Source organism: Thermobia domestica, chromosome 11, assembly GCF_964235325.1.
Source record: "Thermobia domestica chromosome 11, izTheDome1.hap1.1, whole genome shotgun sequence".
NCBI classification, from domain to species: Eukaryota; Metazoa; Arthropoda; class Insecta; order Zygentoma; family Lepismatidae; genus Thermobia; species Thermobia domestica.
Window position 1 is genome coordinate 226,695,098 of NC_137464.1, and position 27,360 is coordinate 226,722,457.

At 35.7% G+C, this 27,360-nt stretch overlaps 1 protein-coding gene across 2 annotated transcripts in view; it reads right to left on the reverse strand.

Moving 5' to 3' along the window:
* LOC145664779 (insulin-degrading enzyme-like) overlaps positions 1–16,369 on the reverse strand; it is a 155,791-nt gene extending 139,422 nt beyond the window's left edge. Inside the window, exons 1-3 of one of the 2 annotated variants that reach the window (XM_081731735.1) lie at positions 16,255–16,369; positions 9,001–9,176; positions 3,482–3,689 (exon numbers count right to left, since the gene is read on the reverse strand). In XM_081731735.1, the coding sequence (XP_081587861.1) occupies positions 3,482–3,689; positions 9,001–9,169 (377 nt within the window). In that variant the 5' untranslated portion in view covers positions 9,170–9,176; positions 16,255–16,369. The remainder of the gene's footprint in view (positions 1–3,481; positions 3,690–9,000; positions 9,177–16,254) is intronic. The other variant, XM_081731736.1, reaches the window with a different exon arrangement.
* Positions 16,370–27,360: the final 10,991 nt, after the last annotated feature.

Genomic DNA, 27,360 nt, shown 5'->3' on the forward strand with positions numbered 1-27,360 from the left:
ACATGATCAATTTGGGCCCAGATTTATACAATATATATATATAATAAATTATGTGCTTTTTAGCAGCTTTGACTGATACATTAAAAACTCAGTATATTTTCCATTATTACAACCAGCATTTTCATGCGTTATTCGTTTTACAATTAAGCATAATAATTAACACAGATAAGTGTAATTTAGTCTATACGTAAGGGCCAATATATATATATATATATATATATATATATATATATATATATATATATATATATATATATACATTTTACCACTTAGAATAAGAATGGGGAGACAATTTGAACTAATATTATGTGCTTTCACTTAATTTTTAGACGATCAATATTGGAGCAACATGAAACAACCGATTGCAATTAGTAAGCAAATCTCAAATCAACTTCGTAAACTATTTCAAATACGATTAATTTGCATATCTGCTACTTTAAATTGTATAGATTCAGGGCCGGCTCTACCATATGTGCAACACGCGCATTTGCAGGGGGCGGCAGGCTTAAAGAAGCAGCAAAATCTGATAATCATTTCTTGTTGAATCATTCTAGACCTCATGCTGATGCTAATTAAATTTTCTAAGCTGACATATTTGAATACTACATTTATATATCATGTTTAGGTTGCATTACTTTAAGGTCACATGGACAGTGCTAAAGCAAATGGTCAAAATATCCCAGCATGAATTGTTGGATTATTGTCAAATACAAGAACTCAATTCTCAAATAGTAGCGAACACCTGTTCATTTAGTTAGTTATCACAGTTTTGATATGAAAGTTAGTCTTGTCTTTGTCACAAACAAGTTCCTTATCATTGGAGATTGAATAAGTTTTTTTTATTCTTTTAAAAGCTGTAGAAGGAGAATCAAAAAATAAAGATAAAAGAGCTAGTTGCACTGGAATTGCAAACTGATATATTGAGATTGAAGTTCTATATTGAATTCTATTAAAAGGATTACCATCTTTCCTCTGCAGGTGGGTTTGCTTTATTTTCCACTAACACAATAGATTATTATTAAAAAAAAAAAACAGATACAACGAGATAGTATTTGTGGTGTTTAGCCCTTTCTGAGTGCGAATACATTTTCGCCTCCTCTTCGTTGTCATGGTGGAGTAGCATACTTAAAATTGTGGCTTTTAAGATTTCCTATTTCTGGAGAAAGAGAAGGGTACAGCAAATAGTGCCACTGCACAGGGCGGTCCTTTATAGATTTACTGTAATACGACCTAAACATAAATTTTGGTAACTAATTTCTAATCTGAATACAACTTTTAGTGCCAAGACTTGTTTGTTTCAAGTGAATAATTTCAATAGCTATTCTATTAAATATTAACCCTATATTGCACCGTGTTAATCCAAATTAACAAACCATGTTGAGCGTGATTCTTTGAAGGGCATACCGTAGATGGTGCCACTCTTGTTTCAGGTGGTTTATCTTTATGCCGTGCCATCTGTTATAAACACTCATAATTGCGTCTCTTTCGGAAGGAGAGGTTTTCCAGGAGTTTCTGTTGCGAGCGCGGATACAGCGTGCGTAGAATGCATTGCTTTGTTTATTTTTGTAGCAAGAGGAGTCGAAAACAAGAAAATTTTTCTTTGAAAAAATAGTTTTCTAGAAGGTAGGTGTCTGTTGTTTATTTTAAGTGCTTGCAACTTATCAAAATAATTTTGTTTTGCATTTGATCGTCCGAAATGTGTTTGTATATTCTGATTAACATTGAGCAACTACGAACCTCTTTTACTAAGAATCAAATATTTCTTCGATAGGCCTAATAGAAAGTTTGAAATGTTGGTTTCTCACCTTTTCTTTGAATTTTGTTGGCTCATAGAAAGCATTGTTGCGTGCAATGTATGCTTTCAGTGTTGCCAACTTATGAATGAAAATAATCCGGTTGAATACACACACAAAAATACTAAACATAACAACGTCATTTCCGACATCTTCCTCTATTGATTTAGATTTTGTGTTATTTTGAAAACCTCTGTCACTCTATCTCTCTCTTTCCTTTCTGTTACCCTTTTGTATTATTTACCGATTTATTGCCCGATAAAGATTCTTGAAGACTGTAAAAGCTTATGTTACTTTAAAAAATGAGCAAGAATATATTTCCGAAAAAAGAACTCGTCCAGCCATACCTAAAACACCTGACGACAGTGAGGATGAGCAGCTCCAGGTAAGCGATGATGATTTAGAAGGCGTTCTAGATTCGGATGATAAAGAATGGCGTCCTAAATCTGAAACTTCAATGGATCAGAAGATATGCTCAAAACTATTGTACTCGAGAATTTTGCATTGATTTCACTGAAATCGATACTTTCAGATTAGTAAATTGATTGAATCGTTTGTATTTTTTAAAGATGAAACAGTAAATGCCAATTCCAGTCAGGCTACAACTACTGCCAGTCGTCAGCCCTAATCGAAAAGAATAACAAGAAATGATGCACCTCTTCAGGCACCACAATAGAAATCGTGTTTGTCTTCTCCAAATGATGTCAAATCTCCAATTGAATATTTTCGAATGTTTTTAGTGCTGATATTCTGGAGTTGATTGTTCGTGAAAGCATTTTATATTCTAACCAGAAGGACCCCAATAAACCTTTGGAACTAAGTAAGTTAGAATTAGAAATATTTATAGGAACCGTAATGTTCATGTCCATTATTCGTATACCAAGGACAAGATAGTATTGGAGTTCGTCCTATAGAATTCGCCAAGTTGCTAATAACATGTCTTACGGCATTGTGTTTCACTTCAAAGAAAAATTGTTTACTGTCATTCCATACACAATAGGCGTGACTTCATTGTATCCATGAAAGATATGTTAGTAATTTCAGATTAAATGTACTGTGTTTCAGCATACCTTAAAATACACATCGTTTACTAAAGCATTTATGAAAATCTGCACAATACTATGTGCTAAGAAAGTTTGTAACGTCTAAAAGAAATTCTGTATTGGATATCAATGAAAAATTAAACAAATAAGGTTCATAATTGCGCAATGTTAATTCAAATACACAATCCTCCTGATGTCATATGGTAAATGTGTGAGTCAAAATTTGATATTAGTTCGTTTTAGATACGCGAATGCAGTAAGAAAAACATCTAATTTTTTTTTCTGGAAACAATTAATAAATTGCGCAATATAGGGTTAAATTACACATTGTGTAGTGGATACTAAAACATCGTGCAGTGATCTTAAGTAACAGCCATGATTTTTCGTAAGAGATTATTTTAGTTTATATTCAAATACCGAAAGTCAAAATCAGGTTTCAAACAAAATTTGACCTTTTAAATTTTATATTAAAGAAGAAATTCGTACTAAATTTATTAATGCATAAATTCTATGCTGATACCGATACACTGCATCTGTGTGTGCAAAATGCATTAAGCAATATTAATTTCAAGTTGATGTTAACGTGCTATTTTTTTCTACTGTAAACAGTAGAACCTATAACAGTAAAATGAAACAACAACATACCGATCAAGTGCTCCAGGTAAGTAATTTGAATCGACCTCAAATACATAACACGTCTGATCTCCATAAGTAGATGCATTGGACTTTCCGGCGTGTGCGGATAAATATTTATCGTACTCATTTTCAACAGGAAATTTTTCGCTGCCCATAAACAACATATGTTCACAGAAATGTGCCAATCCTTCCAGGGTATCAGGTTCACTCATTCCACCTAAAAGGAACAGTGATTTAATCATGTATACGTCATAATAGCTTATTAATTGAATTTATTTAGTTCGAAACGAGCTAAGTGCCAATGTTTGGCAAATACACTTATGGATCTATGTGCCAAAGAGAATTTGTACCTAAATAATCTAAGTGCCAATCTGTTTCCTTTTAGTTCATAGCAACGCTCATAGATGGCGTTTTCTGGTTGATCATATGGTGAATATAAATAGTTTTCTTGTTAATATCCGACATTTTTACATTTGGTACTTACCGTTAGTTCCTTTTGAATGAAATACATTTAATTGATATAGAACATACAGAGATTAAAATTACTATTACCTGACCAGGATAGCAGTGCAGTTTTGGGAGGATGGCGCTGCTGTTGTGTTTACATCAGTTTCTTGGCAAGCGCGGCGGGACAGGGGAGCGGAGAGTTTCACTCTGCAGTGTATCCAACGGTTTTTAAAAGTTGCAGTTTGGATGTTATGCATAGCCTAATCTCTTTCCGCTTAATAAAGAACGCCGTAAGTTATATGGTTGTAGTGAACCATTCCTGCAGTAATGCAGATGTATTGTGAATAGTGATATATGAATGGAAATTACCAATTTAAGAACAACATAGCACAATTGACAATGCAGTGAGCTACTACCGTGTATTAAGCAGATTGTATAAAAATTGATTACGTTTTATTCGGTGTCATTATAAAACAGGAGCACCCTGTAAAACGCTGCTCGCTAGTTTGTTCGCAAGTTAATATGGAGGGTGTATTTTTGTTGTAGTTTTTTTTTTTTTTTTTTTTTTTTTGCTTGTTACTTAAGATGTTCTGCAAATAACTTCAATAACTTTTGAAACTGTTTGTCTTAACTTGAGCCAGGAGCGGATTTAGGCTGAATGTTTCGAAGTTAAATCAAGGTAAGAGTGTATTGCAAGAAAAAAAAAGTAATGCAACTTTAGAAGAGGGGAAGTAGCTATTGTCTGCAATTTCTAGAACAGAAATGGCCATCTGCGATTCCAAAGGTGGACATTTTTTTTGAGCAAGAACGCCAATGTAAGTAATTTCTTGCAATTTATTGCTTTACTAGCAGCGTTCACCCCGCTTCGCTGCGGTCACCCCGGAACGCAATAAACTTTGTTACTTAGATAATTTTTACTTTTTCGCTTTCAAGTGATATGATAAAAACCATAGAAGATTGCAGTACATCTTAACATTATATCGCCTGTCATTTATGTTAACCCGCCCCGCTTCGCTGCGGTCATCCCGGTGCTGGCATATTGTAAAAGTGTCTGTAAAAATAAGCAAATCAATTAAAAAATTTTAACCAGAAGATTCAAGCTATTTTCCGCTGTATATCGCCTGTCATTTATGTTAACCCGCCGAGTGACACGGTCATGCGGGTTGCATATAAATACGTTTATTTTTACCTATGATGAACTAATAACAAAGGATTTGTACGTTATGGACACTTGAATGGTCAATTATCTCAAGACACTGGTAATTAAAAATTAAAGTGATATGATAAAAACCATCTAGGGTCCAAATCCTAATAACCCCCCAAAAATGAAAGAAATTGGTTCAGCCGTATTAGCGTGATGAGCGGACAAAGGATTTTGTACGTTCTCTTTTATTTATTGCTTTATTTGACTTCTGCAACGTAAAACAAAAAAGGTAAGGCCTACCTATTTTAGGTTTTATTTTACATTTATAATACAAAGGTGAAAATTTTTAGGTTTTATTTTTAAAATTAAAAAAAAATATCCCATTCTGGGGGGGGCAATCGCCCCGCCCCATGGATCTGCCTCTGACTTGAGTATATGCGTGAAGTGGTTTATTACGAACAGGACAAAAAGAACTATGATAGATTGATTATAAGTAATCCGATTAGAAACACTGCTGCTTGCATTTTAGTTTCAAAATCGGCCGCCCGCACTCGTTCGCTGGTCAGGTAATACTTATCTACGTCACATTTTGTTTACTTAGAGATAAAAAATACTCTATCTTGTTTCCGAGCAGGAAAAAAAAAACTCTTCCAAATTATTTAGTTACTCTCTGACAATTGATCAATGAAAAAATGAAATGAAATCTTTGAGTTTTACGTCCCACGGATATGCCGGTAGGCTAAAGGAGACGATAATTATGAGAGATGAATGAAATGGTGGAATGAAGAAAGTGGGAGGAAACAGGGGAACCCCGAGAAAACCCACGCACACGGTGTTTGTCCACCACAAAGTTCACTTGGCGGGAACAGGGTTTGAACCCGAGACCCCATGCACCAGAGGTGAACGCTCTACCACTGAGCCACCGCGGCCCAATTGATCAATGTTATCAGCTGTGCTGCTTTGGTATGTAGATAGCGTCTTTCAAGAAAGTGTAACGCCTCTCTACTTTATAGCGTATTTTCTCAAAAGGGAACATTTATACAATTTCTAAAGTGATGATTAAATGTACTTATTTGCTTTCTCAAAAAAAAAAAAAAAAAAAAAGGAGGAATTTACATGTATTATAATGGATTGTCTTTAAAATATAATATTGATTAGAATATTCTAACAGCATCTAACAAGTTATATCCGGAGGTTGTTCACTCGTAAGGGGGACAATAACTCAAAAACAAATGACACGATTTCAAATCACAAAGTTAGAAACAGTTTTACTTGTTAGTTATATTGAAATATCAACAGTCAACTTCTGCACAAAATTCTACACGTGTTAAATCATTGTCCTTTCAACTTTTCCAAGAATGCATTGGTTACTACCGCCGGTACCTTACTCAATCTCTACACGTGACAGGTAAATGGCTGAATAGAGAACCATAACAAATATAAACGAACCGTTAGAGGATCATATCGAAAGAAGCTGATATGAGAATCTCCGCTTGTTAAGTAACTTCAGAATATACTCAAACAACAACAACAACAACAAAAAAAAAAAAAAAAAAAAAAAGAAGCGATATGAGAATCATTACAAAATCACAAAAATCCACCAACTTTAAGAAACTACTTGATTCTAAGCCTAACATTTTTATGTAATACTTTTAGGACTACTTCCGGATTTGGTAGAGATATTAGGGTGGAAATGAAATATATTTTATGGAGGCTGAATTGTTTATAAAAACAGCTTCTCGCTAGTTATTACAATTTTTATTGTATTCCGATCAGTGTTAAAACCGTAAGTGGGCACACTCTGATATCACAAAGATTAGAGTGGAGATGGAATATATTGTTGGGACGTAGACGCTTAATTGATTGTAGAAAATCGCTTCTTGCTATCTATTAGAGTGTTACAATATGATAATCAATGTTAAAACTTGAGGTTGTTGATTTCCGACATCTATGGTTTGAATAGAGAGTTACAAGACAAAATGGTACCTATAATCGGAACGCTGAATCAAATCCATGAGGGCCGCGGTGGCTCAGTGATAGAGCGTTCACCTCTGGTGCTTGGGGTCTCGGGTTCGATCCCATCCCCCGCCAAGTGAACTTTGTGGTAGACAAACACCGTGTGTGTGGGTTTTCTCGGGGTTCTCCCACTTTCTTCATTCCACTATTTCTCATCTTCACCGTCTCTTTTAGCCTGACCGGAATTACCGTGGGAAAGCTCAAAGATTTCATTTTCAAATCCATGAAACAGATCCTCTCACTGTCTATTCTCGTTTCTCCTTTATGTAGATCATTTATTGAAATCCAGAGTTGTAATAGAACTTCCAATTTTAGTTCAAGCCTCAATAATCGAAAATTAATATATGTATTGTTTGGACGCTTAATGCAGAAAACATCTCTCTATTTGGTACAGTTTTTGCTGTACATCGATCAACATTAAAATCGGAAATTGTTATTCTCTCCCACTTCCGGTTTGAGCATCGGGTCCAAAAAACGAACTCGATTCATAACGTTTGACCCTCTACATTCTGCCCAAAATATGGGGGTTAAATTCCAAAGTTGGACGTCCGTTTCCAGCAAAATTTTGAAAATTTACGGGGAAGATATGGGTAATTTGATCGTTTGTATGCTTGGTAATATATAAGGATCTCGAAAAATCTGTTTATTTATTATATATAAGCGGTTATAAACATGGGACTATATGGCGAGCGGAGGGAACTACTTGGCGCAAGGTAACCGAATAGTTGCATTGTGGGAAAATAACAAGCATTTATGTTATCAACATGGCGGCTGTACAAGGGATGTGAACTAACAGTTTTAACATTTGTGAAGCAATACGTTGATAACGAGCAAAATCTTTTAAAAGTTTGTGAAGAGCACGAATTAGTAAACCCAACAACAAATACAACAAATTGCAGAAAATGTGGAAAGGAGGTGACAGCTAAAAAAACGTGGCGAAAGCGGACGTCCAACTTCGGAATAAATGCCAAATATGGTAATGATTGCTCAATTAGTTCTCTGGATGATTTTTTTTTTTTTTTTTTTTGCCTCATGGACAGACGGACCGTATAAAGGAATTTTGCGAAACCAGACTCCTTTAACACACTAATCCCCAGTGTATCACAGGTGTTACATTGATTTCCCATTGACTTTATAAAGTTAGTTTCAAACGTTTTACACAAATACCCATTGCACTTTACAAGTCACACATAAACCTTTGTAGCAAGCTTTGTTTCGCTCCTTTTCTTCAGGTTTTAGCAATTTTATTCACCTTTTCTTGTCAGTAGGTGCATGTGGCTCGTGGAGTTCTCGAGCGCCAATCAGCTTCCGGATATAATTTATTTATTCTTATGATAAGCAATTGTTTAAATCCCTAATAATTTATTTCTCCTGTATCTAGAAGGGTCAGCAATTACTCTCGTAAAATAGTAATTGCTCATGTACTAAATTAAGGGTATAAACTACGTTCGTTTCTCGCTGAGTTACAGGTGTAACATTCGGTTTCCATGTAATTCGAAAACATTTTTTTCGACATTTCTGTCATCTAAGGCCTTCACTTAGTGAACCATAAAAGCTTTGTTCAAAAATTCTTACTTGAACTATGTTTGGGTTTTTGCGGGTTAAAATTTCCTTCAAACACAATGTAAGGTTTTCCTATCTCTTAAATATTTAATATGCACTCTATAGATAACATTAACACGCATCTATTTTGTTGACGCTAGTAGAAATTCTATATTTGGGACCTGTTACAATGTAGAATTTGTAGAAGAGCTATTTTCAGTCTATACTTTCACACATGCTTGAATTCTTGATCCTCTTCATCATCCGCGACCTAATTGACATAAAATTATTACTAAAATTTCTTGGCATGCACTGAGCGTCATAGAATATTTACATTTCTCTTAATTTAAATGAGATACCAACACATAAAATAACTTACCAACATTAACGCATAAGCATGTCGCCGCTATATCTGTGTCCGGATCACATATTAGGAGTACCTTCATCTTATTTCGGAGTTCCAATCCTCTATAGAGTCTATCGTCATGCTCAGATTTCACTATATTATCCACCTGTCTTTTAAATTCTTTCCTGTAGAAACTTACCATTATTAACCTGCAGATTTACATTGTATACCAATATCAATAAATCTAGGTAACATTATATAATTATAATATACAAAGAGTGAAAATACATAACTGGACAGTGTTATATGTGATATGAAACATATTGGTTAATATCAAAATATTGTATGTTTTTATACAGTTGGCAACCTTGTCAATAATGACTAGTCTGTGTCGAGGAACATGGTGCACAATACGTTAAGTTGTGCACAATATAAGTATTAATTAATATAATAAATGTTGTGTTTACATGAACAATAAGAACTATAAGTATTCGCGCCGAGTCGTGAAGCTTGGGCTGTAAATCAATCATTGCTTGAGATCTGATATATCGAAAAACTTCGGTACAATTCGTGGAGCCGCTTCCCGACTGCACACTTGGGGAAAATCAAACAGCTAAAATTCGCCAACAATGTTGCCAAATTTTAAAGACAGTGTAAAAAAGTATTTAAAAAATAAAAATTGCCAATAATAACACTGCACAATAATAACCACAATAACAATTATTCTAAAACGGTAACAAAAACACGAATAGTAACAATGAGAATGTAATGCAACAAAACAAAAAAACAAAAACAAAAACAATTAACAAAACGGAACTTGGCGTCAATCCGACAACACTGTACTCTCGGCTCGGGAGATGTTTTCCGTGTAGCGCGAGAGACGACACTGACAAAATGTGACGACCGGAACATACCCTCGCGTTCTATTAGGTAGTGAAATCGGTAGATCTAGGGCAAGCATCACGACTCGGCGCGAATACTATACTCGTACATAATAGATAGGAATTAGACCTACTAATTTTATCAGAGTAATAGGCTCAGAACGTGCAGACAGTTTATGAAACAGTGAAGTGTGAAATCCAAACAATGAAAATGGTAGGAATGCTAGTGAGATAAACTTTTATTATATCGTTTTTTAGGCGAAAACTTTAGCGCCCAGGAGTCCGCAACCCTTCCCTAAGGGTATTCGATAAGGCTGAGGACCTATCGAACTTCGGGAATGAAAGTTTATCGAGTTGTCATCGGTTACTCGAAACCGTTCGAGTATTTGAAATTATCGAAGTTTCGGGTATTATCGAAATTTCGAGTATTATCGAAGTTTCTGGTATTATCGACATTTCGGGTATTCTCGAAATTTCTAGTATTATCGAAGTTTCGGCTATTCTCGAAATTTCGAGTATTATCGAAGTTTCGGGTGTTATCGACATTTCGAGTATTATCGAAGTTTCGGGCATTATCGATATTTCGAGTATTATCGAAGTTTCGGGTATTATCAAAAGTAGTGATGGACAGTTCGGTTCCTTCACCTCTCCAATGATTCCTTCTTGCAGCCAGACTAGTCAAACAACTTTTTTCATCTGATAAGTTATTGCAAAGTTGTATTTGTCGAAATCATACGTAAAATTATTTTCCTGCCTGCCCCGTTATTGGCGCAATCGGCAGTAGTAGATTAATCGCAATCGGCGGTGATTATTAGTAGATTAATGGTGTCTTGGGTTTTAATTCCATTCGGGTGATGCATGTTTTCTCTTCCTCTTTCTTCTGACAGACTGCTTAAACCTGGTACAGATCTGTGGGGAAAAAACTTTTCCTTTACTTCATTGCTAAGGAGAGAAGTTTTAATATGAACACCCTGCATATATCTAATACATACAACTATGATTCATACAACTATGTAATACAACAACCTCGAATGCATTGTTTCTTCCGAACACTCCGATAATCCCGAACTTTTCAAAATATTCAAGCGATTCGACAAATGCGATCATATTGATATATTTCTGTATTCGCTGCTTTCAAACAATTCGAGACTTTCGAACAGTTCGAGTGTCTCGAAGTTGTCTAATGTTTCTTACATTTCGAGTGCCTCAAACACCTCGAGAGTCCCGAACATTTCGGGAGTCTCGAACATTTCGGGCGTCTCGATCATTTCGAGAGTCTCGAACATTTCGGGAGTCTCGATCATTTCGAGAGTGTCGAACATTTCGAGAGTCTCAAACATTTCGGGAGTCTTGAAAGTTCGATAATTCGATAAAATTGAAATTCTTTATCGATGAAACTGTTTTGAAATTTTATCGAATTGTTATCGATTACTCGATTATCGGAACAGCCCTACCCTTCCCTTGACGTATCAATAGATAGCAAGCGCTAATTTTATCAAACAGAGATTTAAACTCGGGTCAACTAGTTATCACATCTGCGTTAACTACTACGTTATCTAGTCCATTCCCTGAACAACCGAACTTTGTATCACTGCTGAAATCGGTTCTACAGTTAAATCATAATTTTACTAGAACGTATCGTGAAACTATTTTCCTTTATTCGGGATTTTGGAAAATGCGAAAAGCCTAAACTTGAATCGGTGTCAGACCCGCAACTAGAGGAGGACTAGGGAGGGGAGTGGCCCCCCTAAACTTTTCGTTGCCCCTCCAGACCTCAATACAAAAACACAATTTAGATATTCGTAAGAGAATTTTTGATGACTTGGCCCCCCTAACATATTCATGCCCCCTTAAACCTCTGTGGCTGGTTTCGGGCCTGATCGGTGTACAAACAAGTTGTAAAAGGTGCTTACTGAGAGTGCTTCATTTCCATCTGAACTACTTGCAGAAGCGACACCTGCCAAATTAGGTTTCACAAAGGAACAAACATTTATCCGCTTGTTTATCTGTGTTTCAGCTATGTGTAGCGGAGTGAAGGTGTAATGGGCAAAATGCAGCCAAAAGAAATCGCTTTTGGGAAGGGTACGCCATCGCTCTTCATCATGTTAACTTTACCACTTCGCACATAGTAGAACGATGTCGAAACCATTGTTTTGTGTTAAACTTAGGGTAGGCCTCAGCCAATTTGTTGCTCTCTCTCACAAGATAGAACATCACATAGCTGATAATTGCTGGTAACACGTGTTTGTTGTGACAATGAACGAAGTATGGATCTATCAAGTAATTGTTTTAAAATTCGGGCCATTACCTCCTGAGGGTTCTTGTAAAATAACTATGTAACTTCGGCGGTCGATGCAAAGAATTTCTCGAAAGGTTTTATGGTTATTACTGACTTTCGCTACAGCGGAAAGCTCAAGCTTCGTAAGGCAGAAAAAAAAAACTGTCCAAATGAAGGCTGCTTATTATCATGAACATGTCCAATCTCCAATCTACACAGACGAAATATGAGCATTGTATGGCAACAGCACTTTGTGTTGAAGTATACCAGGACAAAACCCCAAATTGCACGGTCAAAATACCATTGGGCTTCTACCTACACATTACAACTGCAACTTGTATCCAAGCTATTCCGTAAGGGAATATTCTCACTAAGTATCCCATACTGAATGCCCTCTGGAAAGTCCGCAAGTTATCCCTGGTACAGCTGTAACGAAGACTGCTACAATGGAAACTTCGATGTCGTGTAATAGTTCATGTCATTGATCATAACATCGTTTATGATTGATGGTGGAGGAGTAAGACATCTTAGGTAAACAAGAACTTCCCTTTGTTCCGATGGGCATACATCAGCCTCTATACATTAACAAAATTACAGAGCTACACATTTCCTCTTACACCATATCTTCCAGAGATGCAAATTCAATGAATTTCAGTCTGAAAAAGTGCGATTGAATCCGGTACTCAACTCGGGTATCCGACTTATAATGTATATCGGTCATCAAAAGGTGTGTTATATATTACTGATTAAAGTACTTAAACACAAACAAAACTATTTGCTGAGCAAAACAATATATTCACATAAAAAACTACATACGTGTTACAGTTTCGCCAACTAAAACTTTGGCTTCATCAGACACAATCAGACACTATCTCTAACTATAAAACCAATACATAAAAAACAATGAAATTTTGTGATATTTTCCATAAGTAGAAGCTTTGCTTTGTATATAATTAAATACACATTAATTATTTGCTGAGCAAAACCATTATATTTTCATTAAAAATTAAATACGTGTTACAGTTTCACCAACTAACTTTTTGGCTTCATCAGACACTATGAGTTACAGGATAACTGCACAATCTTATATACATACACCAGCTAAGACATCTTTCTTCAGATTGGCTCCTGTCAGCAGCAAATCTCCTTCAAGTATACTTATTTGAAAATTCCTATATAGATGCTTTCTATTGTTGCTAATAAGACACAATGACAAGCTGACAGTGTGAATATAGCTAACAGGAGCCAATCTGAAGAAAGATGTCTTAGCTGGTGTATGTATATAAGATTGTGCAGTTATCCTGTAACTCATAGTGTCTGATGAAGCCAAAGTGTTAGTTGGCGAAACTGTAACACGTATGTAGTTTTTTATGTGAATATGTTGTTTTGTTCAGCAAATAGTTTTGTTTGTGTTTAAGTATATACAAAGCAAAGCTTCTACTTATGGAAAATGATTAAAGTATTGATGAGAACAAAATATAATAAAGAATGTATCTGGCAACGATAAATAAGATTTGTACTCAGTTTCAAAAGCTTGAGAGCATAGGCGGAGTTGGAATTGTCTGCTGGGGGAGGCAGTGGGGGGCAAACCTTTTTGTCGGTTTCGTAGGTCTTGGTAGGTGGCCATCTTATAGGTGGCTTTTTTTATTTTTTGTCAAAAAGTTGGGGTTCAATGTCCCCCATAACTCCGCCCATGCTTGAGAGTCATATTCAACCAGGCGCGCAACTAGAAGTTTTTGTTCCGAGGACCTACAGTAGAAAGAATGGGGGGAATCCGGACTGAGTGGACCCCCGTGTGTCCGTCCCCTGGTACACACAAAACAAAAGTATATTGTTTAAAATGATTTAGAAATTTTTGGGAGGTCCGGACCCCGGTGGTGTGTCCCTGTGTTGAACACATTAAAAGCATTGTTGAAGAACGTAATTCAAAATTTTGATACAACATTTCATTTCAAAGATATCGTGACACTAATATTTTCATGAAAATCTATACATTAATGTTTTGATATTTATATTCTGAACTGACGAACCACTATTCACAATGTAATCAAATTTATCACAAACATATTATTTCTAAATTAAACAGTGTTTGAAACCAAGTTACGAATTTAATGAAGTTACTGAATAAAATGAATTTCATAATGTTTCTATGTACTCATGTTAATAAGATTTCTGGGCGATTTTCAGATTCACATATAAGCACGCTATTACCTGCCTTACGTAAAAGTTCTAAATAGGCCCTACTGAAGTTTCTTGAGCAACAGGAAAATACAGTATATGCGTAGTTTAAATTTTTCTGATGTTTGTTGTAACCTACAACAGCAGTAACCGTATAAAGTGAAGAAGCAAAATATTTCCTTGCAAATAATACGGATAAGATGGGAAGTTCGATTTAAAGGACAAATTACATATTTTATTAGCATATAAGGAGGATAATTACAGTAAACAATGTCAATTTGGTCACCTCTTTAAGTTGGCTCTTGTCTATGTTAGCCACTTTTCTATAGAGCCTACATTGTCCTATAAGACATACATTAATTATTATGGCCACCTGTCTATCCTGGAACTTAGTTGCTCTTATCCTGCTAATGTTAAAATTTATCTCAGTATCTTTTAGTTCATGGATTAATTTTGATGTTCGAAAAGATCAGTAAACTGAAGGAAGAGAAGTAAAGACTTTTCAAGTAAAAGCAATTTCTCCAAAACTACATCAGAGGACGATAGTGTATTGCTTTTATGACTACTGTTGGCAAGTGTACCAATAGATAGGGTCCTCATTCATATTCTATACTGCAAGAACATTTCGTGGTTCAGTCCAGATGATTTAAAGATGTCTTTTGTTTTCTTCACATCTTCGAATCCTTTTCCTCCGTAGGTAGCTTGCAGAAAATTTAGGACAAACGATGATCAGTACATGTAAAATCTTTAAAAGAAAGATGTACCAGCCGCACTAAATTTATGCTAAGGTAAGTGAACGAAATCAAACGAAACTAACGTAAAGTAACCTTACGTAATATAATCTCACCTAAAGTAACCTAATCTAATCTAACCAAACGTATTCTTAAGTCATTATTGTCATGTTGAAAAATTGGAGGGGCTTACCGGAATAAATGCCCCCCCCCCAAAAAAACTTACATTTTGTAGCTAATTAACATGTTTAAATTACTGTACATATAGAGCATAGTGTATTAATGACGAACTATGAAATACTTCGTTTATGTTTTCGTACTGTATGAGTAAAGTACCATATATTATTTATAAAAGTTCATTTATATATAATTAGTAACTGTAGTTGAAGTGAATTTAACAATCTATTGCAGTTTTTGTTTTTTAAAAATAATTCCTTTTTCTGGTTGGACATTTCATAAGTGAACGGATGATCGAAAACATAGAAAGATTAGGTAATGGGGCGTTTACACTTAGTCGATTTGCGTTCGATTCAGTTGAATTGACGTCACTTTCAACTTAATCGACCGTGTAAACGGAACTTCAATTTAATCGCTTGTTGATCGAAGGAGACTAATCGACTGGCAACTGAATTGAAAGACGTTCTATTTTCTTCTGCTATAACACCGCAAATTTAACCAATTACTGCTTGCTTGGACATCTTTAAAATTGCCAGTCGATTTCGAATCGACCAGAGGAGAGCGAGTCGACAAGCAGCATTCAATTTTGGTTGAAGCAATTGAACACATCCATCGATTTGATTCGGCCTAGTTGCTTCGATTTAGTCGCAAATGCAACGAGTCGATTTAGCCGAGAGACTAAATCGACCAAGTGTAAACGCCCCATAAGAGTGCATTTTGAGCAGTACAAGTGATTTTGATACAGGATGTGACATTGGAGAAGAAATAGAAGTACTATTTGTACGTAATATTTACGGTTCGGTTAGATTCGTAATAGGCTTCGATGAATGTTCTGCTCAAAATGTACCTTTACCGAAAGGTTTAAATGTAGTTTGAAGTGATATAGGCTAAAAGTTAAAGTATGTTATTTCACCTATGATAAGAAAAGTGTAAAAGATTATTGTCTGGGCACATAGTAGACACAATAATAAGAAAATTTTACTGAAATAAATGATTATGTCATATATTTATTATACGTATAGACCTAAAGGAATTTGCTTACTGGTATCGTTTCTTGTCAATTAATCAATATATGGAATAGATAAAACAAACACATCTAACCAGAAAACAGACGAATATGAACTACATTGCAGCTGTCTACATAGCTACATTTTCTTCTTAATTATTCAATGTATTGGTATGTGCTTTCTACAACATAGTGCTTTCTGCCCAGCATACTTATATTAGATTTCTTCCACTTTATTGATTGTACTATTTTACGTGAAAGCAAATGCAATATGTAAGTTACTTATGCTAAAAGAGATCTTTACGCCGTGTTGATAGATGCTAGAAATTGCTGACTCAAATTTTAGTCAGCTTCACGCCCAAAATATGGGGTCTCCTTGCTTTTGCGGCAACATATGATGTAAAGTTTTTTCCATAATGAACAGAATCACAAGAAGCTTCCATTAAGATATAACAGTGACGTAATCCTAGAATTTAGGTAGCTACAGGTTTGGCATTTTCAAAAATACAGCGTATGTACTCCCCGTACGCAATTATTCTTTCGTATATTTAATATGAGTATACGCTGGATTTAAAAAAATATTAAGTGGGTATACGCATTTTATTCCCGTACATTCCTGACTATAACTTTTTTTTCTCATCCTCACTTACCACCAGTAATGGCAACCTGAAACCTTACAAAATTCCATCTCGAGAAACAGAAATTTCCATTTTGCTTTTTAATTTCCCACAGTATTGATTAATAAAAATGTAAGAATGTTATAGATTCGGTAGTGATGAGTATCCACTGCCTGTCAATTCAAAAATAATGGTTCTTATCTCTTCTCTGTGGAAGTAAGTAAAAGAACTGGGAGGAATACTTGAGTAAGCAAACTTTATTAACACTGAGAGAGATTATATGAAAATGCAAAAATACAATAAAATTACATTGAAATAAAGTAAATTTTGTAATTACAAAATATTATACACGAGAGACCTTACTTGGCTTAGATTCTTCTCTAACTAAGATTTTACAAAGAAAAAAAAGGTCTTACATGAATGTTAGGTGTCCTCTCACCCACATGACTGAATTTTTCCCTCGTCCTTGGCTGCTTCCGTCCTTCTCTAACCAGCCTGGATATTCTCCTTATATCCCCCACTTTATCTCTCTTTAAACAATTAAGAGGCCTTGCTCGTTAGTTTATCTTGTCCCTTAGGCCAAGTTATTTGAACAAAACATTTTAATAGTTCTTCATCTTAGCACATATTAAATTATCTTATGCATTTTTTTCTTACAAAATCTGTTTCCCAACACAGTATAATAGAAAATCTTCAAAAGTTATAAAATATGAGAAGTGAAACAACTGTATGTCACACAGTTTTCTTCAATGAATCATCAGTGGCGGATCTAACATGGAGCCGGGGGCCTAGGTCCCTCTAGTTTTATAAGTGCCAAAAATAATTGAAGCTACTATTTATATATTTTTTAAAAGTTTATAGTGAACTCATGATATACCTATCATAGGCTGGCCACCCGGTTTTTACCTTCTAGACCCGCCTCTGTGAATCATATGAATAAGTGATCCGTAAATTTCAATATTCGTTTATCAAATAGTTTATGAATAAATATATTCCTTAATTGAAAGAGATAATTGAAAATGTTGACGAAAACAAGCCCATTTTGTTATCAGAATTTAGTATTTCTATCACGCTCAGTGGCGTATTTACGATTTTGTTTCGGGGAGCTTTGCTAACTTTCGGGGGGAACTTTGCTTGAAAATGTGAACATTCTGCAAGATATTTCATATACTTGAAACGTCCTACTTTAGGGCCATAAAAATAAATGAAAACATACCAAGCAAAATCTTAGATTGGATTGGAAAAGAAAATTTCAACGTATTTTAGATTCAGTAGCTTGACTAACTTAACCCAATATTAAAAATCAGAATGAAAATTAATAATGATTTCTAATTTACACGCGCAACAAGAATTTAACATTTATCACAGGTTCTTGCTGTAGCAGTTGACCCTCAATGAGATTTTAGTCGATGTGCAATCTAGCACATGTTCGACACAAACTTAAAATGTAACTTATTACTATCAAATAATCGAGATGTTTAATATGAATTTCTGGAATGTAATCATAGATTCAAAGTTAAAGTTGTTTATTGATTCACAGGAAAAAAAATCAAATTACAATTTAACAAGGTTACTGGTTTCGAAATATGTTAGCTTTCAGATATCTTGACTTTGTACTGTTTTGGTTTTCACATTTTTATCACTACGTAGATTTCACTTGTCATAATTATTACAAGGTTTCTATATCCATAGCTTTCCAGCACAAGGAAGAGAAGATAAACATATAAATGACAAATTATTAATAGCTTCTTTGGTAGGTCAAACAGATCAAGATAAGTTAATATTCTTTGGTGAGACAATACTCATCAAAATGCGATGATATGATTTGGCTAACACTAATTCATATTATTATACATTGATCCATTAAAGCTCATTTAAACTAAGGAAAGTACAAAGAAAGGATTACAAGAAAAATGATAACAGAAAATGTTCCTTGCACGTGCCCATACTTATACTACAATGCTATTCCACTTCGGGAATCATTTCATAATTCATATGTTTGTAGCATATTATAACATTGGCTCATATGCCATGGGTCACATTTTACATACAATACAAGAAGAAAACACTACATTGATTATCCCTATAAATGAGTATGTACTATATACAAATGAAGATGAAAAAAAAATAATGTTTAGTACTTTCCTGATCATGCTATATGTGTACTATTTAATTATACGGATCCATCAATATATCGCACTATTCCAAAGAAAAACAAAAAACGACAAGTTATTTGACCATACCGGAGCTAACCTAAACTTTCAAATTACGTCATTTAATTAAATCGGTAAAATTTTCGCACTGCAAGCTAATTCGGTAATTGTACTGATGCATACTAGAGATTTTGATAATAATATCAGCGGATTAGCGATAATATTACGATGAGACCAGTAGATGCGTAACGCAGCAAAAAAAGCACTATTCACACATGACTGTCATTTTACTAGAGTACCGATGAAATAAAATTTAAGCAATTAATGTTTTCAGAATTTCAAAGTTTAAAACACAAATGGTACCGTATATTAGGTTGTTCTCCTTCTGAACAATTCAGGACACAGAGAAAAGAAAATATAAAGAAAGGTTTTACCTTCTTACTGACACGTTGGTTGTTGCACCTACAATCTTCCGGTTCTCGCCTTCATACTCACACCAGAGATGAAAAGTCCAGTTCCTGAAAACTATAGATGTTACTCACAACTAATACCACCCATCGCACATCCCTCGTGGCGTTCATAGGTGGTGACGCATACCGAAAAAGGTTCATATTTTAATTTTTACTTCAGAGCCTCCACTAATTTAATATCAAAGGTTACAGGTTCTTCCTAGGAAACGAAATTTTTATCAATGTTAGCCGAATGAAGCTTTTTGCTTAACAAATTTTGATTTCTTCACGGAGACCTCTGAAAAGCGTCACTTACACCAGGACAACATCGAAGATGAAGCGTCATGTAAAGCTTGGCCATTACAAGCCCCACTATTCTGCAATATTCCATATCGCGGAACACAAACATTATTATAATTACCGCCTTAAATTTTCAAATTTCTAATGAGTTATCAATAAATACAATATATTAAACTACATTACCAGTTCTTTAAATTAAGATTCAAAGTGTTTATACCCATCACTTACTTGTTCCTGTTTGTACGAGTCGCCTTGGCCAATCACAACCCCCCACCTCTCCGAAGTACAAAAGTCGGAAGTCGCCATCTTTCATTTCACGACCCATGATGCAATAGCACTCGACAGAGAAGATCGAATCACCCATGTTCGATTGCGGAATGTTTACGATCAATGTTATAGGTAAGTTTTAGTTAATAAAAAAATTTAACACATTCATTATATGTTTTTACGTAGAAAATTTAAAAATATCCCGATATACTGTTAGAAATTACCTATGACTAATATTGGTTATATAAAGATATAGTGTACAGTTATTGCATAGGTGTACAATTAGTCTATTGTTATTGAAGAATCTTGTCCCCCGAAAGTTTTTATTCATAGTGAAGAAACATTTCAACAACTAATAGTAATAACTAACCCATAGAAACAAATAAAACGTGTATTTGCACTTATGGCACGACTATACCAAATGGGGGCCACTTAACAAAACAACAGCAAAACAATAACAATGTAAAGTAACGGGCAAAACAATAGCAATGTAAAGTACCGGTAAAAGGGTACGTTACATACTTTACTATAGCAAGTAAGATTTCGGGGAGGCTTAAGCCCGGAAGCCCCCCTAAATACGCCACTGATCACGCTTTTGTGTCGTAATTTTCTACAGAAGTAACGAGCCTCATTCTCTAGTCATTTCGCGTGAATTGTTTTGGAAGTTAGTTGTATCTCCTTTAATATTTTAATTTCTTCTATAATATACTTTTTTACCTTTTTAAATACCTGAGTTCAATATACGTTCGTTGGTGCTTGTTTAATTAGATTGTTAAGTCATTATTTAAATCATTTTTGTACTAGCATTTATTTTATAGCTGCAAAGTCTGACAGTTAGTATACTGATTTCATGTTTATTGAAAACTCATTCATTAGACCAGTGGTTCTCAACCGATATGTCGCGTCACACTGGTGTGTCACGCAGTCCCATAGGATGTGTCGCGAAATTTTAGAATTTAAAAAAATCATGAAGCATTTAAAATTAATTTTGAAACAGAGTGTACCAGTCCACACCTCCAGGAGTTGCAACACTGCTAAGTATACTATAAAGAAACACTTCTTTATAGAAACTTATAATCCTACACTATTATAATTTATAGTATCATTAATTAAAAAAAATTAACAAGTGTGCCGCGGTATCATGAAGATTACGTAAAGTGTGTCATCAGTAAAAAAAGGTTGAGAACCACTGCATTAGTTTAATATCGCCCATACAGAAATTTGTTGGCGTTGAGAAAGTAAATAAATGAAAAATTCCATATATGTTGCTAATCACCCACTAAAAGTTCTTATTCGAAAAAATAATGTTTAAGAATCCCATAAAATATACCTAGCACTGCAATTGGTGTATTTTTGTAATCCTTTGTTAAAAAAAAAAAAAAAAAAAACTAGAGTCGTCTTGGATTCAGAAATATACGGTACATAATTTAGCAGTAAATATATAGTTATCAAAATAATGGAAAAGTCTATGTACTGTAACACGTTATTTTTTAAAACTTTAGTCATCACTCAGACGCACTTCGCACTGAGTTTTTCAACAGTTTCACTGCGGGCAGTGACGTAACTAATGGTGGGAGGAGGGAGGCGAACGGGGCTTGTGCCCCGGACTCAGGACTGTGCAATTATTTATTTTCACTATAAGGCAAGGAAAGGTGTTTTAGCAAACTAAAGGTCATAAAAAAATACATCAGAAACTTAACAGAACAACAACGACTCACCAACCTTAACATCATACCCATACAGGGGCGGATCCAGGACCGACTTCTGGGGGAATGGCGGTGGCTTGTAATACTGCTACTTAGAGCTACTTTTAAGAGCTCCAAACTCTGGGATGGGTTTTATTTATATGTAAAATAAGAAAGTGTATTCTTCTGGTAAATTGCCCAGATCGCCCTCTGAATCCGCCTCTGTATTCATAGAGCATAAGTAAGCCTCAACGCTATCTTTTGAGGACATTATAAAAATCTTTGCAGCCAAAACAGCCCGTAAAGTATAATTTTAGTTCCACTTTTTTGTGTTTTCACTTAACTTACATCGATTTAAGAAATTTGCAAAACTTCCGAGTATAACACGCAGGACAAAGCTTGACTGTTTGTGATAATTAAATATTCTAATTCTAAAGCAACAGACTGTTGATTCATTCTACACATATGCACATCCAGATACAATTCCAAAAACATTGTGATCTTTAGTTATTATGATAAGACTATAAGAATATATCAACCATGCTACTCTTGGTTTATTTGGCAATCAAATACTAATTACTTTGTTGTTTCATCTCGTACTAAAAATGGCTATGGCTAACTATAAAGGCTACCTTATTTTCAGACATTTTAGATTTTTTTTATCGTTAAAATGGTTTCCTTACTTTTTTTCGTTTAGTGCATCATTGAAATCCGTGAAATACATTTCTATTTAGCATTCTTGTGATTTGTAATTTTAAAAATTATATTAAGGATTTATTTTTATTTGTTTTAGTGCATCATGAAAGGTATGTCTTAGATGCGTTTTTATAGTTTGAAAAATGGGTTAAGATTTTTTTCTTGTTAAGTTTAATTTGTATGATATTAAGAAAAAAGTTTTTCAAAAATGTAATTATATAATTTGGAAGTAATTATCCAGATCTGTCACCATTTGTTTGTAATAAATATTATTGAACGTATATTTTCAATGCTTCACAAAGTGGAAAAAAAATATATATCATCAAGAGGTCGTTTTATCCATGTTACCGTCTAAAATGAATATTCGAATTGTTTGTGTTAAATGCTAAATTTCTACGTACGTAATGGTCACTATATTTTGGAAATAATATGTAGTGTGTGCTAAAGCATGACGAATTACCACAGCAAACAGAAGGTTTTTAGTGTTAGAACTTAGCGAGTTATCGACAAAAGTACTTAAGAGTGGCCATTCTAGACAGGTCTTCTCTACTTAGGACTTATTTTGTCCATGTTGATTGACTATCGTCCGTTTCAGCGTTGTTCTTTGGTCATTCCGTTGTCGACTAGAGAATGAGTTTTCGTTACTAAGGTTACGTTTCCTTAGTGCAAGGTTACGTTTCCTTCCTCTAATCCTATTCCGATCAGCGGTTAACATCGCTAGCGCTGTTATCTAGCAGCTTGAAACTAAAATAAAATTTTGCTATTTAAAATGCATATTTAAATGTTTCGAGCAATGTGATAATTTCTAAAAAACGGAACATTTATGTGTCCCTAAACAAGTTCTAGGAACACCGGGACAACTAACAAAAATTAGGATTGTTCCAGTAAGTTCGAGATGTCTCATCAGCCTTGCTACTTGGTCATGAAATTTCATTCAGATCCGGCCAGTAGTTACCGAGAAATAAAGTACCACAAACAAACATACCCATTCACCTAGAATGAAGCTATAAGCTCTCGTATGCTTACACTGGAAGCTAATAACAATAAACAGAAATATTGCTAAGACACAAATATCGCACAGGAACTTAATTTTGACAGTGCACTGATGTGCCGGATCGAAGCTCCACTACGTCCCATTATATATTGAGACTTGCTCTTGTAGCCTAAGTTTCACGTGTGAGCAGTGATAAGCGTACTTCCCACGAAATAAATCTAATTTTGAAGCTAATTGCTCCGTTAGGAAACGTTAGTCCCAGTATAGTTGTGTCATATTGAAGGAAGGAAAAGACGCAAAATAAAATGTGTTTGTTTACGCTTACATTGCCATCTAAAGCAATTTTGTAAACAGTGTGAGTTCAGGTTTCTAGAAAACAAGTAACCCACAAAAGGGTTACTATTATCTGACAATAACTTTCATAAGTTCTTGACTTCCCATCATTTAGTTAGAAAGTTTGGGGGAAATGTTTCGATTTCACACTCGAAAAATATAGTAGTCTTAATCTGATAGCTGATTTGATAATAGGATTAGAGACACAAGGAGTAATAGGATTAGAGGAAAGAAACCGGCATTTCTTTCTTTCTTTTTCTTTTTTTAAGAAGTTTCTTCCATGTCTTTTTTCGTTAGGAAATTTTGGAGTTTTTGAACATTTTAGCTTTAATAAAGAAATAACAGTCAAAAGTAGATCAAGCTCGGAGGACTTAGGTTCCTCCAGTTTTTTCAGTGACAAAAATAATTTAAGCTATTATGTATATTGTAATGTCCCACGTGATGTACTGTATAAACAATTTTACACGCCAGTGTTTACAAACACCACCACGTGGATTGGCAAGAAGATTTCACACCAGATGGATCTACAATTACCTGCAGACGACGGGCTTCTAGCCCCTCCCACGGAACAGGCAACGACCACGGAGCAGCGGCGCCACAGCCACCCAAGGAACCCTATAAATTGGCTGGACGACGGCAATTCTGTACCAGTTTTCTGGTGACCCTCCTACTGTTTGCCACGGTACATTAGGAGTAACCTAACTCCAGGCCTCTAGTCTGCTACGGGACTTCACCTATCCTATCTCTGGCTTAGCCTGCTACTGGGTTCTGTCTGAGAATCCTAACCTCAGCCGCTTAGCCTGCTACGGGACTCTGTTGGCCACGGACCATTGGGTCCTTAATACCTTTCTGCTTAGCCTGCTACGAGGCTCTGTTTGCCACTTAACCCTCCTCTGCTTGCTACGGAGCATTGGGTCCTTAATACCTCTCTGCTTAGCCTGCTACAGGGCTCTGTTGGCCACTTAACCCTCCTCTGCTTGCTACGGAGCATTGGGTCCTTAATACCCCTCTGCTTAACGTGTTACGGGACTCTGTAGAGATCCTGTCTGCGACCTTGCGGTCAAAGACTACCTATAACTAACCTTGTATACTAGAGAGATTATTTGAACAGTATTTTGTAAAATACTTTTACAGTGAAAAGTTTTTATAATAAAAACCGGAAGTGGGAGTCGATTCCGGACACTCTTTTTATTAAGGCTCTACCTTTACCTATATGGGACAGAGTTTTACAATATATTTTTTGGAAGTTTATAGTAAACTCACGATATGCTTATCATAGTCTGGGTTCTGGGTGCCCACATTTTTTCCTTCTAGATCCGCCACTGATAACAGTACGTTTCACCTTTCTTTTCTCGTTATAACACATACACACGAAAAAAAACTATTTAATAACTGCATTATGAAAAATAAAATATGAGAAGTTCAAAAGACAAGGATAATCAATCACTTGATAGCAAAGAAAACGAGGCGAATTGATGGACGCAATGCGTTTATTTATTTATTTATTTATTTTTTAGTTTGAACAAATTGTCAGTTACAGTATTGGAGTAATGTTCAAAGACAAAAAGTACTTTAGTAAGTATTTAATACTGTTAGCATGGCAATAATTGTTTTGAAAGTGTAATAGTTAGTCTTAGTGGAGCAAAATTATATTAATAGGTGAATTAGGTGAATACATGATCGTGCAATGCGAATATCATTATAAATAACTTCCCTACATACAATTATGTAACATGTATTTTACTCAACAGAAATCCTTTATGTAAACTGATGTTATATTCTTATATTATGTTTTTATGAAAACACCGAAAGGCAAGCTTATATTTCATTCATAGCTCTTTTCCAGTATTACTGGTTTTGAATCTCTTAAAGAACAAGCGAAACTTTATAATACATTGGTTATGGAGAGATATCTTCTGATACTTTATGTTTCTTTCATCAATAGGCGCACCTGCATCTGTTCCTTTGACCAGTGGCGTAGCGAGTATTACAAGATGGAGAGGGATGAAACTTGAAATTGCCAAGTCTTGATTTAAACAATGCTAAGTCTTCATAAAAAATTACCGGTGTTTCGAAAATCTTAGTCTCACTTTTACCAATCCTGCGGCAGGGGCGGCGCCAGAAACGCTTGATGGAGTGGGCGGAAAGAGGCGGACCTAGTTGCTGGATGGGTGGGCAATGAAAATGAGAACCGGGCAATGTAGACATTTTTTTTGACAATAATTTTAATTTTATACTCTTTAGTTTACGAAGGCTCAGATCGAAATAGGGGAGGAACAACGATGTGGAAAACAGCTGTCTTGGCCTTATAGAAGGTACAATTCCGGCATCAAGTTAGTAATATATATATATATATATATATATATATATATATATTGTAATATCCTATGTGATGTTGTAAACAAACAATTCCACGCATCAGTGTTTTCAAACACCACCACGTGGTTTGGCAAGAGGATCTTCCAGCAGATGGATCTACAGTCACATGCAGACCACGGCTTCTGGCCCCTCCCACGAAGCAGAAGACGACATCGGAGCAGCAGCGCCACCGCCACCCAAAGGACCCTATAAATTGGATGGACAAAGGCAATTCAGTACCAGTTTTCTGGTGACCCTCCTCTAGTCTGCTACGGGACTTCTGGAGTAACCTAACCCCAGGCTCTAGTCTGCTACGGGACTACGCCTATCCTATCTTCTGGCTTAGCCTGCTAAGGGGCTCTGTCTGGGAATCCTAACCTCAGCCGCTTAGCCAGCTACGGGGCTCTGTTGGCCACTTAACCCGCCTCTGCTTGCTACGAAGCATTGGTTCCTTAATTCCACTTCTCTTAGCCTGCTACGGGGCTCTGTTGGAGATCCTGTCTGCGACCTTACGGTCAAAGGCCACCTATAACTAACCTTTGATTCTACACTCATGCTAAAAATTAAGGATAATTGCAGATTGTGGTACTACACAACGTGGCACTACACAAAACTGGCGCTAATAGCATAGGCACATAGTGAACACAACATACGAACAAACGAAACATATCGGTACCACGATATTGGTGATATCCACGGTATCCACGGTATCCACGGTGAACATTGGTGATAAGTTGAGAAACACATGTGCTACACAACGCCACTGTTTCTTGCGCATGTACCCCGACATCAATATGGGATATGATCACCATGCACACGTACACAGGTCGCACAACTGGTTGGCATAGTCTGGATCAGGTGGTCGAGCAGTTGCTGGGGTATAGCCTCCCATTCTTGCACCAGCGCCTGTCTGAGTTCCTTAAGTGTCCTAGGGGTTTGAAGACGTGCAGCGATACGTCGACCGAGAGCATCCCAGACATGCTCGATGAGGTTTAGGTCTGGAGAACAGACAGGCCACTCCATTCGCCTGATATCTTCTGTTTCACGGTAATCATCCACGATGGCAGCTCGGGGGGGCCGTGCGTTGTCATCCATCAGGAGGGAGGTGGGACCCACTGCACCCCTGAAAAGGCGAACATACTGATGCACAATGACGTCCCGATATACCTGATCTTTTACAGTTCCTCTGTCAAAGGCATGCAGGGGTATATGTGAATCAATCATAATCCCACCCCACACCATCAAACCACTACCTCCATACAGGTCCCTTTCAAGGACATTATGGGGTTG